Source organism: Pelodiscus sinensis, chromosome 5 (assembly GCF_049634645.1).
Source record: "Pelodiscus sinensis isolate JC-2024 chromosome 5, ASM4963464v1, whole genome shotgun sequence".
NCBI lineage: Eukaryota > Metazoa > Chordata > Testudines > Trionychidae > Pelodiscus > Pelodiscus sinensis.
The window spans coordinates 59617364-59632534 of NC_134715.1; the positions used below are offsets into that span (position 1 = coordinate 59617364).

At 44.7% G+C, this 15171-nt stretch overlaps 1 protein-coding gene across 1 annotated transcript in view; it reads right to left on the reverse strand.

Annotated features, from left to right (window-relative positions):
- The window catches only part of PPID (peptidylprolyl isomerase D), a 30613-nt gene extending 16156 nt beyond the window's left edge, over nt 1-14457 (reverse strand). The window contains exons 1-5 of the mRNA XM_006121869.3: nt 14297-14457; nt 8838-8978; nt 6063-6169; nt 3928-4116; nt 2269-2391 (exon numbers count right to left, since the gene is read on the reverse strand). Of these exons, the coding sequence (XP_006121931.2) occupies nt 2269-2391; nt 3928-4116; nt 6063-6169; nt 8838-8978; nt 14297-14363 (627 nt within the window). The 5' untranslated portion in view covers nt 14364-14457. The remainder of the gene's footprint in view (nt 1-2268; nt 2392-3927; nt 4117-6062; nt 6170-8837; nt 8979-14296) is intronic.
- Nucleotides 14458-15171: the final 714 nt, after the last annotated feature.

Consider the following 15171-nt stretch of genomic DNA (forward strand, 5'->3'; position numbering starts at 1 on the left):
GGATGGAGGGAGCTTGGCAATGCAAATCTGTCACTCACACACGGTGTGTGTGTGTGTGTCATTCTCACAAACACACACTGTCCTTCCCTCATCTCCTGACCCAACATGTACATGGGGTCTTGTTACTCCTTGCAAAGTGGATTATGTTTAGTTTTTGACTGGTTGGTGCATTTCATAACTTTCGTTTCTCTTATGCCTAAATTTAATTCTTTGAGTACTAAAATGCCTAACGCCTGTTATGTCTGGAGTAATTAGCCCTACCGTTGGTTGTGCTCCTGAAGGTAGCTGGCATGTCCCTGCAGCCCCTGAGAGGGTCAGAGCAGGGGGTCTCCACATGCTGTCCTTCGCAGCAGACACCACTCCTGCAGCTCCCATTGATCAATAATGGAGAACTGTGGCCAGTGGAAGGTCAGGGACCTGCTGAAGGTAAGGTGATGGGGGGAGTTCTGGAAGGGCTTAGGAGATCAGGACATCTGCCTGGGGAACATATGGTGGCAGGCTCAAGGTCTGTCTCGTCCCCCCGTTCTCCCAGGCAGCCCAAGCTCCCCTGCCCAGCCTGGGAGCAACCAGACACAGGACAAGGCACCCTGCAAAGGCAGGCAGAGGGGGGGCGTCTTGAGTGGATCAGGAGGTACAGTACTTGCCCAAGGAGAACAGGGTTGTGGGTTGGAGTCTCCACCCAGCAGCCCAAGCCCTGCCCACCCTGGGAGCAACCAGACAGCCAACACAGGATACAGAACCCACCAAAGGTGTGGAGGTGGGATGGGCTCAGTCCTGGCATGGCCTAGAGGTTAGCACATTCACCTGGAAAGCACAGGGTGGTGGGTGCAAGTCCTGGGAGCAGCTGGACAACCAACACAGGTTGCCCCAGGGATGGACCAGGCTCCTGCAATAGGAAGGCAGGATAAAGGACACTCCCCCCCCCCCCCGCCCAAGGCAGGGGGAGGGGTGGACCCTGGAGTGGCCAAGGGCAGTACCCCTCAACCTCCAGGGGGCACCTAAGAGAAGTCTGGGGGTACATCAACCCCACTGAAATTTGGAGAAAACTGAATTTAAGTTTTACAGCATATGTATTATTTTTGTACTTTTTACACCCAAATATTTCATCACATGTCCAGCTACAATTAAGTTGCTTAAACAAATGTGTTTCAATGGTAAACAAAAAAGTGTGTGTGAAAACTGTAGGTACTGGGGGTACTTACTAATTCTGTGTGTGGAAAAAGAGGTATTTTAGAACAACAACAAAAAAAGGTTGAGAAACACTGGCTTAGGGGATAGGGCATTTGCCACACACCCAAGACTAGAGCCTGCACCCCTAGCTCAGCCTGGGAAAAGTGAATGATATGCGGGGAGGAAGGGCAACATAGTGAGTAGTGAGAGACCTCAGAGAACGAGTGGGGCAGGGGCAGGGCCCCAGAGAAGGGGGAGAAGGAATCCAGGCAAGGGAATTTGGGTTGGAGGTAGATCTTAAATTGAAAAAGTGATCTTGTGGTTAAAAAGGTTGGAGACCCCTGTTCTAGATCCATAAAGTAAAGCTGATAATTATTTGCCTGTCTGTTCTAAATCTATTGATCCAGCTTCAATTTAGAAGATACAAGGCTTTCAAGTGTCAACAACTATCTTTGTATTGGTAATTTAACAAGATATCATTGCTGTCTTTACCACAGCCAAACACATTTATATGCAACAGCTTACTCCAACATCCCAGCAAATTCTAGATATTTCTGAAACTTGAATTTCAAAAAAGTGTTTCAATTCAGCCTACTGTAACACTAACCCAGCAACACCATACATGTGACAGATAGCTTTCTAGACACTAAATATAATGTCAGTGTCATCTGTCTACATGGGGCATGCCTAAAGATTGCTTGGTGCGTGAAAAATTGTGGTAATTAGATGAATTTCTAACTTTGGAAACAAACTACATAAATCTTTAAATAATTTCCAGAGTATGCTATTAATACTATAAAATCTTAAGTTACACTGCTGGACCCCTTGTCATTTCAGCATCACAATGAAGAACTGGGAGACAGAAATAAAGAATGGGAAAGAAAGGTTTTGGTTTTAACCTTATGTGCACTGGAAAAAATAAGTCACAGCATTTAAAAGAGCAGCTAAAAAAGAATCACAAAATTCTACATCATTACAGGTAACTTGCCCTAACACACTTCTTAGAAAAATCGAAGTCTGATGAACCTGACAAACACTAGGTAATTAAAGTGTCATCACGGTACAGGAAAAATAATTATCTTAAAAGAAAAAACTTACATCTTTTAAATCCACATCTGAATCTTCAGGAAAATCTGGGTGAGTGTCTCCAGAGCCATCCATTGGGGAAATTCCCCAATCATCATCTTCCTTCAGTTCTCCACATTCTGCAATAATGCACAACTGTAAAAAACAGGAGGTATACAATATGCAATGTTGCCATTCACTAATCGAAAAGCGTTAGTTCTTGTGCATTGCCAAAAGATCAGTGGAAGTGTTCTCCTGCCACTCCCAAACTACAGATTTCAGAGGCCTACTTCAGCTGCCTCTTACTATTCCTTATGAAACTGATCAGCTTCATATTCAGTTTTACTGCAAGGTAAACTCATCAAGTTCAACCCCTGGAGGGAATATAGTTTAACTATGGGGACAATAGCCCTAAAGTGCCTAGTTTTCACTGTTTTAACCTCAGGATAGGTCATGCATGTTACTTACTGAGGTAAAAAAAGAAGGCCATATGCGAAAGGATGACATATGGGATGTTAACTTGCATTTAATCAACTAATCGACTAGTCGATAAGCAGAGGAAACTGCAGAGCTGCAGCAAGGTTAGCTCCTGGCCCCAGGAGCTAACCCCACTGCGGCTCCACCTTTTAAATGCATTAAGAGCTGCCAGGCTCTTAATACACTTAAAAGACTTGAGCTGTGACAGCTGATTCCCAGCTAATGCCGGGTCTCCTGTGCTGCGCTTGAGCTTTTAAAATGTATTAAGAGCCTGAAAAGTAAATGGGTCATAGATTAAGTCTGAAGAAGAAGAAGCATGTTTAAGTGTATTAATTATACTGTTTGCTCAATGCTATTAGACCAGGGTTAGGCAAACTGCGGCCTGCGAGCAAGATCTGGTCCACAGGGTTAGTCCCAGGCAGGCCCCCATCTCCATGTTTTCCTGCACCTCGGCACGCATCAGAGGATCACAGCTCTCATTGGCTGCAAATGGCGATTCGCAGCTAATGCAATGGTAGTAAGTGCCTTCCCACTGCTCACATTGGCCACGAAAGGTGATTCGCGGCCAATCAGAGCTGTGATCCTCCGATACCTGAGGAGGTGCAGGGAAACATAACTGTGGCGGCCTGCCAGGGACTAACCCTGCGAGCTGCCATTATTTTATTGCCGTGTATCAGACTATTATATCCTCCCACCCATCCCCTAAAATAGGATGAGAGCCAAGAATTCCATATTTCTACTCAGCTCTAACACTAACTCCTTCTGCAACCTTTGGCAGGCCACAACTTCATTAATACAAGTTTGTTTCTCTCACCTTCAAGGTGCAGGCAAATTCCTTCCTGATTTCCAAAGGTTGTGTGAAAATGGATTACTAGTTGAGATGTGTAAAATGTTTTACATGTGTAAAGTATCAAGAATTATTAACTACAAAATAACTTTCCCCTTTCCCAGTGTTTAAGACTTACTTTGATATAAATATTTAATTTAGGATTAGTAAAAGGTTTAATCAACCCTGTCACATTTAGCCTGGAAATCATTACATGTTCTGCGAGACAAAGCTCTGAAAAAGCTTTACTTTTTCTAGTTTTGATCTAATAGCAAACCAGTTTTGTCTTATACTGAAAATCAACTAAAATTAAATTTCACAGAAGTATTTTTACAGAATACTAAAACAGTTCTCACAGAAGGTATCCTATAACAGTGACCTCAGCTTACCTTTGCAGGCTTTTCTCCATTCACTTCAATATTTTCTAATATTTTCGCAACACCCATTCCTTTGATCACCTGACCAAACACCACATGTTTCCCATCCAAGTGAGGGGTTGGCACCGTTGTGATGAAGAACTGAGAGCCATTTGTATTAGGTCCCGCATTTGCCATGCTCAGCAGCCCTGCCCGATCGTGCTATATGAGAAACCATTATCAAAGCAAATATAAGTAACATCTGATTATTCTACAAGGTTACTATAATAAACTATCAAGGCATCCAGTGAACCTCAAATGAGAAGCCTGCAATGGGTCTAAGGACCACACAATTTACAATTGGCTTCATCTTCCCTCACAGAAAGACATGTGTGTCTTCATTGTATTTCCCACAGCTGGGGGCAAGGAAGCTTACTGATTCAACCAGTTAAAAGGAAATGTTGCACTAGCTGTTTAACAACATCAATCAGTTCCTTGCTGTCTGAACACCAGAACTGGAGGAATCCTTTGAGGGGTGCTGAATGTGATGCTCCCTAATTTGATTTTCTAAGGGTACGTCTAGACTACATGCCTCTGGCGACAGAGGCATGTAGATTAGGCTACCGGACATAGTAAAATGAAGCAGCAATTTAAATAATCGCCGCTTCATTTAAATTTGTTGGCTCAGCGCGGCAGCCATGTAAACAGCTGATCAGCTGTTTGTCGGCTCAGCGCGATAGTCTGGACGCGCGGGTGGCGACATCAAAGGTATTTGTCGACCACCCAGGTATGCCTCATTCCAGGAGGCATACCTGGGTGGTCGACAAATACCTTTGATGTCGGCAGGGGAGCTACCAGACTATCGCGCTGAGCCGACAAACAGCTGATCAGCTGTTGGCTCAGCGCGGCAGCCATGTAAATTTAAATGAAGCAGCGATTATTTAAATCGCCGCTTCATTTTACTATGTCCGGTAGCCTAATCTACATGCCTCTGTCGCCAGAGGCATGTAGTCTGGACATACCCTTTGATTAAAAGCAGCTTTGTGCACCATTTAAAAAAGATACAGTAATTAAGAGGAAATTGTTAAATACTTTCTTAAACCCTATCCAGCAAACTCTTATTCATTATTTATCTTACATTAGTAGTATCATTAATCTTAATGTTCTGATTTTTCATGTAAACTGAGTTATTTCCATGCTGTTTGCAGGACTAAGGTCTTATTTAAAACTTACTGCTGAATAATCACTTTTCCCCTACAATTCCTTTTCCTCCTTGTAAATAAGATTATGGATTATTTTGTATCCAAATTATTATTCTTTAATACTGTTTTCTAATGACAGCCAAATAGCTTGATGTATACTAGAAATACAAACTACAACATAGTCTTTGCTCAAGTCTTCTACAGAAGAATGTTGCTTACCTTATTGGAGCTGTGCTTCTTAGAGTAATTATAGTTACTCTGAATCTCACAGAAGGTGCATGTACATTTCATGTATGCAAGATGGATTTTATAGCACTTTTGACAAAGTTATACGTACAACCACTGGCTCCTTATGCTCCAGTATGAAGCAAAAAGTGTTGGACAGCCACAACCCTCTCTCAAGTCCCTCACAATTTGAAGCCCCTGGTAGATGAGGACTCTGCAGAGCAGGAATGGAACTACACTGATCTCAAAAGAACATCCTCCAACAATCACAGTTACTGTATTGCAATTACCCAATTCTTTCTTCTCAGGGTATGTGCCAGTGTGGATTCCATAGTGGATGTCTGGCAAACAGTATCCCTTCAGGATAGTGGAAATGATGGGTTTCAGCTGCTTTGGTAGAATACTCCCTGCCCTCCCAAACTTGGCAACTGACCTATTAACTAAGTTCAAAGCATGGTGTTGGACAAATGTCCATGATGCTGCCTCTCAGATCTCTGATACTGGCACACTTAGGAAAAAAGGCAGACATCACCACTTGAGCATTGATGAATAGGTTTAAACATCTGGTACCACAGTTGACTGGTAATACAAAAATGCACTGGTAATACAAAAAATTCCACTCATCATAGACAGACATCATTATGGATCATAATAAGTGTACTAAAAATCCACTGGAATAAAAAGAATCTAACCATCTCAATTTCAAAAACTAATTCCATTTATCATTTTTAATTACTTTACCTTGTAATGAAAGTTTTCATCTTCGAATTTTTCTCCATATATACTTTCTCCACCTGTGCCATTTTGATTTGAGAAGTCTCCACCCTGGATCATGAATTTCTTAATAACTAATAAGTAGAAAATAGGTTACAAGAGATGGTGTCAAGATAAGAACAGCATTAAACAGAATTACTTTCAATGATGAAGATCAACTCCACTTCATCAACATGAGCCTTAATTATTCTATTATTTGAGAGAGAATCTCCTAAACACTGGGGCTGTGTCTACATTGGTGTGATCTTGTGCAAAAGCAGCCGCTTTTGCGCCAAAACTTGCTGCCTATTTACACTGGCCGTGAATTCTTGTGCAAGAACACTGACATTCTAATGTATTAAATCAGTGCTTCTTGCGCAAGAACTATGATGCGCCCACTCAGGAATAAGCCCTCTTGTGCAACTGTTCTTGCGCAAGAGGCCAGTGTAGACAGGCAACATGAATTTCTTGTGCAAGAAAGCTCTATGGTTAAAATGGCCATAAGCGCTTTCTTGCGCAAGAGAGCGTCTACACTGGCATGGATGCTCTTGCACAAAAGCACATCTATTGCACAAAGGCACATGTCAGCGTAGACGCTCTCTTCTGGAAGAGTTTTTGCACAAGAACTCTTCCGCAAAAGAGTTCTTACGCAAAATCACGCCAGTGTAGATGTAGCCTTACTGTAGCTTAATATAGCAAGAGTAAAATGGTTAATACTCCCTCAAATGTCTCACTGGGAAAATAATTCTGTAATAGCCATAATAAGTTAAATATTCTTAGTAATAAAAATATATAGTAGGATGTAGGTGCAAATTACCATTTTTAAGCATCAAAAGTACTTTCTATTCCAAACTCTTGCAGCTCAACTGGAAAACTATTTAATTTTTTTAAAATCACGCTCAGTAAAATAGTTTAAATGAATAATTTGTCTGCAGATGTCAAATTCGAACAGTATCACCTAAGTGAAGGAACAGTGCTCAGGGTGTCAAAAGGCCAACTTTCTATTCCAGACTATCTCTGATTGTGTGACCTTGGGTGAGCTGCTAGACTTCCCTGAGCCTCAATTTCTCCATCTGTAAAATGGGTAAAGCACTATTATTCCACTTTCATAAAACACTTAAGAGATTCTTGTATGATGGTTAAAAATAAAATATATGAATTTTTTAAAACCTATTCCTGAGGATAAGAATCAACAATTGTTTTAGAGAAACAGACTATTAAAGCTTTGGAAAGTACATCTCAACATAGGAAGAGAAGTCTGCAATTACAACAAACAAAGCTGGACATTTTAAAAAAATATTTTATTAATTATTTTTTATATTTATTGTAATGCAGTTTCATAGAAGGGAGCCTACCCTACAGCACTGACTACAGGTTGTTCTGGCAAAGCATAACATACACACACAAAACCCAGGATTTAGTCAACAAATGACTGTCCTTTTTAGTAACCTCAACTACCAGTTGTTGTGGAGAAGAACACTAGTAAGCAGCAGCAAAGAAAATTCCTTGTTTCTACTGGACCTCATCCAAAGCCCAGTGAAGTTAATGGAAAGATAACCAATAGAGTACTACACCACTGGATCTAGCAGACTACCCACTATTGACATTTAGTCTACAAAAATATCATCAGGGTAGATAGAAGATAAAATAAAGAGGAATAGATAATTCATTCCCACTATTCTCTAATCCATTGCTTTTTAAAGGAAAACTTCTGTATTAAATCAAAAGACCTAATGGCTGTGTCTAGACTGGCAAGTTTTTCCGCAAAAAACTTGCCAGCTGTCTACACTGGCCGCTTGAATTTCCACAAGAACACTGACAATCTCATGAAAGAAATCAGTGCTTCTTGTGGAAATACTATGCTGCTCCCGTTTGGGCAAAAGTCCTTTTGCACAAAAGGGCCAGTATAGACAGCTCAGATTTGTTTTGCACAAAAAAGCCCCGATCGCAAAAATGGCCATCGGGGCTTTTTTGTGCAAAAGCACATCTAGATTGGCACGGACGCTTTTCCGCAAAAAGTGCTTTTCCGTTAAAAGCTTTTCCGTTAAAAGCATTTGCAGAACATCATGCCACTCTAGACGTAGCCATTGAGTTTAGAAAGACACTTTTTTATGCTAACTCACTTCTAATATATTTTGACTGTAGCTTGACTCTCTCTTTCTCCCTTTCAGAATTGCTAACCCAAAAGAATTTAAATATTGAAAGTCCAAGAAACCTCTTCCTGAGTTCCATAAAATCCAGATCAGCCCATACCTTAAATCGGTTGTGGGGAACCTTTTTTGGATCAGGGGCCAGTGACTCTCAGGAAAATTAGTCGAGGGCAACACACAAGTGAGAAGCAAAAAAAAAAAAAAAAGAAAAAAACCACACACACCCTCACTGAAATAGCCCCCAAATGAGAAGGAGAAAGATACTCCCCACATTCTCCTAACAAGAACAAGCCTAGCGAGGCCCAAGCGAGTAGATTTTGTGTGCTCCAGCACTGCAGGGAGACAGCAGAGAGCTGGAGTACCAGTGCAGGCTCCTCAGTGCCTGGGAAAGGGGGGGGGGGAGGGGGGGGCAGGAGGACTGAGCCTCAAGGGCCAAATCCAGGTAGGCTTTAGGTTCCCCACCCCTGCCTCAAGAGCATTGTTAGAAATCCATACACATACCTACTACCACAATATTGAAATCAAACTGGTTTCAAAATACTCTGTCAGCTGTCAATATTATGCAACTTAAATACTGGAAAAAATATAAAAAATAAAGGTGATTCAAACTTACTTCTGTGGAAAGGACATCCTTTGTAATGAAGAGGTTTTCCAGTTGTAGGCCCTATCCCTTTTTCTCCTGTACATAGTGCACGGAAATTTTCAGCAGTTTTGGGCACAACATCTGCAAACAACTCTAAGACAATTCGACCAACTGAAATATGAGAGAGTGCACAAACATTTCAGACCAATCCTAAAAAAAAAAAAAGGACTCAAAGGATTAAAACTATACCACATCTACGCAGCATGTATTCTTGATAGAACTGAGTGTGAAAATAAAGTTGTATTTCCATTGAAAATTTCAACTTTCTTTTTCATTGTCATTTTTCATGGAAGATAACTACTTTTGTTGAAATATCAAAACTGAAATATTTTGGCTAAAAGCCAGGGTGGTCATATAGGATTGATTTTTAGCAGCTCATTTTTAAACAAATCTCTTCCACCAAAAGTGAACACTATTTGTGGGAAAAAAATTATCAAACCCCTTTCCACTGAAAAATGGTATAGATGGAAATTTTCTATTCTCCACATTTAGACTTCAATCCCACAGAAATGTACATGCAATAGCATCTTTATGTATATAGATAATCAATGAGTGGGAGCTACAGTTTCCCTTTAAAACATATCTAGTCTTAGATGCAACAAATGTTTTCACTTAAAAATAAGAGAAACCTCAACTGGTAAATAAATCCATAGAGCATTAATCTAACTTCATAAAGCTGCCTTCTCACAATGATTTTCCACTCCTGGAAGCTGCTAGCTGTCAATGATGCTGCTGTTCTCTCCTCAATCTGACAGTCAATTAGACAACTCCCAAGTAAGGCAATTTTTAATATAATTTTGCTGTATTGAAAGCTAAGTATATGAACAGTAAATCTAATAATGAAGTGAAAGTAAATTAAAATATTTGAAACTTTAATTCACTATGTTAATTTTAGCGTTTCTTAAAGAATTGCTTGTTTTTACCTTCTGTTTTATTCTCAGTAGTACCATTAAATACATTCTGGCAATATGGAAATGTCTATCTTTACTAGGGATATAAAAATGAAAAAAAATATTAACCGTGTAACAGATAAAAAAAAATCATTTAACCACTCCGGGGCTGCCAGCTCTCCCAGTCCCAAGGGCTTCCGGCAGTCCCAAGAAGAATTTAATCGGTGGGGATAACCAATAAGCATCATCTTTTCAATTTACCAGTTAAACTCTTAGATCTTTAATCTTTACCTCACTCTTGAAAAGCTAAATTTTCCAACAGTTGTTTATTAGTTGATTTTGTTTTTGTTGGTATGTTTTTTGTTTGTTTTACACAAGCCAGGGATAATTTTTCAAAGTTCTACTTCAGGACATCCGTGATCTGAAGAGGCAGTTGATTAACTTGCATTTTGAAACAAAAATACCTGTGAAGAACCATTCCTCACTACTTCCTAATATGTCACCTATTGCTCCCTCTAGCACAGTGGTTCTCAAACTTGTTGGCCCACACCTCATCTCACTCAACGCAGAACTTTCTGCAGGCCACCAGCCAATCAACCATGATGACAAAATGGGCACTCACTCTCTCTCTCTCTCTCTGTGTGTGTGCGTGTGTGTATGTTACACCCGAGTCTTCAACTACTGGGACACAAAGCCCTGTCGTAGCGGGCAGTCTAGAAGAGACTGACGGGTGCCCCGAGGAGTTTAACATCTGTGTCTTTGTCCGCTAGGATCGGGATCCCTTCGCGAGGGCAGCCAAGAGGCTGACAGACGCCCCAGAGTTTATAGGAAGAGCTTATTACATCTCAGATTTTAACTGCTAGGATACAGGATCCCTTCGCAGCGGGCAGCCTAGGGAAGGCTGAGAGATGCCCCTACAGATCTGTCCTCTGGAAGCGACAATCCAAATGCCCAGCTCTGCCTATACCTGTCCCTTATGACCGGCTGAAGTTCTTTTAAATTGTGCTTGGTTCTGTTACAGCAACTGAAGGAGTCAGGTTAAAGCTTAAACAGATACAGGTTTATTAAAGAAGCTTATAAATCATATGGTTACAATGGCTATTGATCTATTTCTTAACTGCTTATTCTTAAGCAAATATAGATCTTAAAAATGGTTACAAAGAAAATAAAAATAGAAAATAGAAATAATGGTACCAAGTGACAGCTTAATCTTTAAAGAGCTCTAAGTCTATGTGTACACTTAAGACAAAGGACCACATCCAGGTACAATTTTTACCCCCTTCTGTGCCTCTCTAGTTCCATGCCTCCCGCAGCTCACAGTGGCCGTGATTCCAGCCAAAGGGAGCAGCAGGGAAAGCCTCCAGGTGAGTGGTGCTGCTGCTCCAGCCCCATGGAGAGACTGCAAGCCTCAGCATCCTCCCACCTCATGTGGCTGGAGTGCAAGTGCAGGCTCCCCACTGCTTCCACTAAAGCCCCTGCATGACCAGAACTACCTGGTGTGTGTGTGGGGGGGGGGGGGGTGGAAGTAGCTTTGTGCACTGCAGTTCTCCCTCCTCATTGGCTGAGGAGTGCAAGTAGATGCTTGCCCCATTGTTCCCACTGGCTGGGAATCATGGCCAAAGGGAGCAGCAGGGGGAGATGCCTGCAAGCACACGGTGGCTTTCTGTTCCCCCACAGGAGCTGCAGCAGATAAGCACCCAATGTCCTGCCCCCTTCTACAACCCAGTCCCCTGTCCCTTCCTGCAGCCTACCTTCTGCACCCTAACTCCCACCCAGACCCTGCACTCCCAGTCAACTCTAGGGATGTTAAATTGTGATCAATCAGCTAATCAAGTAATCATTGGAATTTCCATCAACCACTCAAATAGTTGGGGGAGGGGGGCATTCGCTACCCCAGCTGCAGCTCTTACTATGTTTAAAAGGCAGAGCTGCAGCATCCCAGAGCGGGCGCAAACCGGAACTGTCCCAGGAACTGACCCTGCTGTGTCTCTGCCTTTTAAATGTAGGAAGAACCTCCCAACTGCTGCAGCTCTTCCTTTTAAATTAGTAAGAACCTGGCACGTCTCTGCCTCCCGCAATGCAAAGATGGTGATAGAGGGAAACTGGATTTTAAGCCAGCTCCCCCTAGCAACAGCTCCTGCTTCCCCCCCAACTTACTGCCTCTGATATAGAAGCAGCAAAGGAGGGTGGGGGAGAATGTGAATGTTCAACTCGACTATTCAACTACTTTTACATCCCTAGTCCACTCCTGAACCATAACTCAGACCCTGACTCCTGCTCAGACTCCACAACCCCACCTTGCTCCCTGGCAGCCCATGTCCCACATACCAGATAGGAATGTGAATAGGGTGATGTTTACTGGTTATGGGTATCCAGCAGGATCTGAGGCAGCCCCTCACCTGCCATGGGTGAGGGGATGCTCCCCCACCAGGACTGGAGTGCATTCATGCCCCGCAGCAGTAGCCCCTGCCCACAGCAGGCCCAGCATGCCTGGACAGAGCAGCCCCCTACAATGGCTCCAGCCTGGTTAACTGATTAAACAGGATACTGCATCCCTAATATTGAACCCCTCATTTTTGGCCTGACCCCAGAGCCTGACCTAAATGAATGGTACAGTGTTTGCAGGTAAGTGAATGTTAACACCAGTGAATATGGCAAGCTGGTAGGTTTTGCCACTTGAAAAGAGTAAACAGCATGGATCTTAGACAGACAGCATGCAACTGAACAGTCGTGTAACCTCATCAAATTTTAATGGTTACACGACTATTCGATAGTACCAGAGACAGCAGCAGCCAATATGCTCCCGGCCCCACTCCTAGGGAGCTCCCTGAAACTGAGTGGCAGGTGGGAGCCAGTTTGCAAGAGGAACTAGTTTAAAAAAAAACGGTTCCCTGTGCAGATCGGCTCTCACCTGCTGCCGCTGTCCGCAGGGGCCCGAGCATCCCACAAAGCAGCCTCTATCCACCGAGGTTCCGCAGAGCCAGCACACACAGAGAACTGGCTTAAAAGCCATCTCCCCTTGCATATTGGCTCCTGCCTGCACAACCCTTCGTCCCCCTGCACTGCTGCCTCTGATAGAAGGGTAGCAGCATGGAGAGGAATGGAGAGGGCAGACGGCTCCATGGGAGTCAAAGTGTGTGTTCCCTACATGTACCAGCTCTCGCCTGCTTCCTCTCACCCTCCACACTGCTGACTCTCTATCAGAGTTGGCAGTACGGAGTGGAGGTGAAGGTGGCTCTATGGGATCCAGTGCTTATGGGGAGCTGGCTCACAGGCACCGGCTCCTGCCTTCCACCTTGCAGGGGGGAGGGTGCATATTGTCAACAGGATTAACCAATAAGCCCAGGCATATCGGTCAATTGTCTAGTCATCTACATGTTGACATCTCTTGTAAAAAGATCACTGTATTCCTCTCAATGCTGCAGCACGCATGGGTTTGGGAAAGTTTAGGACTAGCTGCATGAAGTATCACATCAGCCAAGCACAGTAAAGAAAAAGTAGTCTGTGATCATGGCTGGTGAGCTGCTGGATTAGATGTGGCTGACACAGAGATGTACACAACCTAAGTGCCAGCTGGCCGCCTGCATTGCCCAGGCTCCATCTATACTAGAGTTAGGCGGACATAACTACAGGCTTGCTCCCACCAATTAAAGTGCCCTACTCCACTGACTAGTAACTCCTCCCTCACAGGAGACATAGGGCTTATGTCCCTGCTGTTAGAGTAACACACAAATTTGGCTGTGTCTACACTGGCGGGTTGATGCGCCAGAGATATGCAAATGAGCCTAAGCGTGGAATATCGTGGAGCCTCATTTGCATACCTAATGAGCCGCCATTTTTGCAGAAGTGGCTCTTGCACTAGAATCAGAGCTGTCTACACCGCCCCTTCTTGCAGTGTAGACACAGCAAAGTGTGTAGAGACGCTGTATTCCTTATAGTAGCGGTCTCTGGGAAACCTGAAACTGACAAGAAATCTGGCACCGGGCCCTTCCACTCCTAGGTAGGTGAGAAGCTCCGAGGGGCAGCTGAGAACACCAGCCCCTCCGCTTTTCAGGGAATGGGAGCGCTCCGGTGAGGGTGCGCAACAGAAGGCCAGGAGGAAGCTGATATAAGCCACCAGCCGCCACCGTGATTGCTGCAGTGGCTGTAAATCACCCTAGGTTGGCTACTCAGCACTGCAGTGCAGGCAGGCGCCAGGGAGGGAGCCACCAGCAGCTGAAGGTGTTGAGGCCTCACGGCTGTCCCGGGAGCAGCCCCTGGGCAGCGCGCGCAGGCCCTGGCAGAGGGATGGGCGAGCAGCGCTCATGGCCCGCACGGGGCGGGGCAGGCTGCCCCCTGACCGCCACAAATCCCCTTTGTTGCGCCGGAGCCGCCGCCAGGCTCCGAGAAGCAGCCGCCTGGCCCAAGGCGCGGCCGCAAGAGGCTGCAAACGCAGCGCAGCCGGGGTGCCCGGGCCCCGCAAGCACGAGCCGCGGGCCCCTCCCCGCTACCCTGCCCGGGGCCAACGTTCCTTCCGCGGGCTCTCGCGCCCGCACCCACCTCGTTCGCCCCCGATGTCCACATCGAAGAAGACCCGGGGGCTGGCGGCCGAGGCCGGGTGCGCCATGCTGCGGCTCCTCCCCCGGCCACGCGCGCTGCCTTCACTTACGTTCCGCCGGGTCGGAGAAGAGCTCCGCCCGCTGCCTCCGGGGCAGCACTAAGCGTTGTGGCCCTCCCACTGCCGCTGCCTAGGCGCTAGCTAGCGTGGGGAACCGGGCGAGCATGCACGTGCAACTGCACCCGGGCCTTCCCATTGCGGCTCTCCACGGACACCCAATAGAAGCGGCTGCTTTTAGTCCCCTAGGTTAGGGGTATAGTGGGGAGGGGGAGGAAAGGACTGGAGCAACTTGTATAGTGAGGGTGCTTGAGAGCCACTAAACCCAACTCTAAATTTGCATATATAAGAAAAACCACTTCAAGCCAGGGGGTGCTTGCAGGCTGCAGCAACCCCTGCATCCCTAATTCCAGCACTTACGCACGATGGGACACCAAATAGTGTACTGCCCTGAACTAAGGTGTGCTATGCCCATGGTTTCTGACCTCTGACTTGGGAGATGTGGGAACCCCATCCCATGTAAATGTGCTTCATTTCCTCTGCTGATAGAAGAATTTGTATTTTGTGGATTGGCTCACAGAATCGCTGTTTGAGATTTCCTCATTGCCCCCACCCACATTCTCAAAGCTATTTAGGCTTTGAGGATCTGGGCCTTTGTGCTTGTCTGAGGAGACCGCCAGTCCTTGGGATTCTCTGCTAGTCTGGAGCTTTGCATCTTGGGGCCCCCAGGTCACAAAGTAATCAAATGTAAAGAAAACATTGTTCCCCTAACAAATATTAATATCACCTTAAAGACTAACAAAACATGTAGATGGTATCT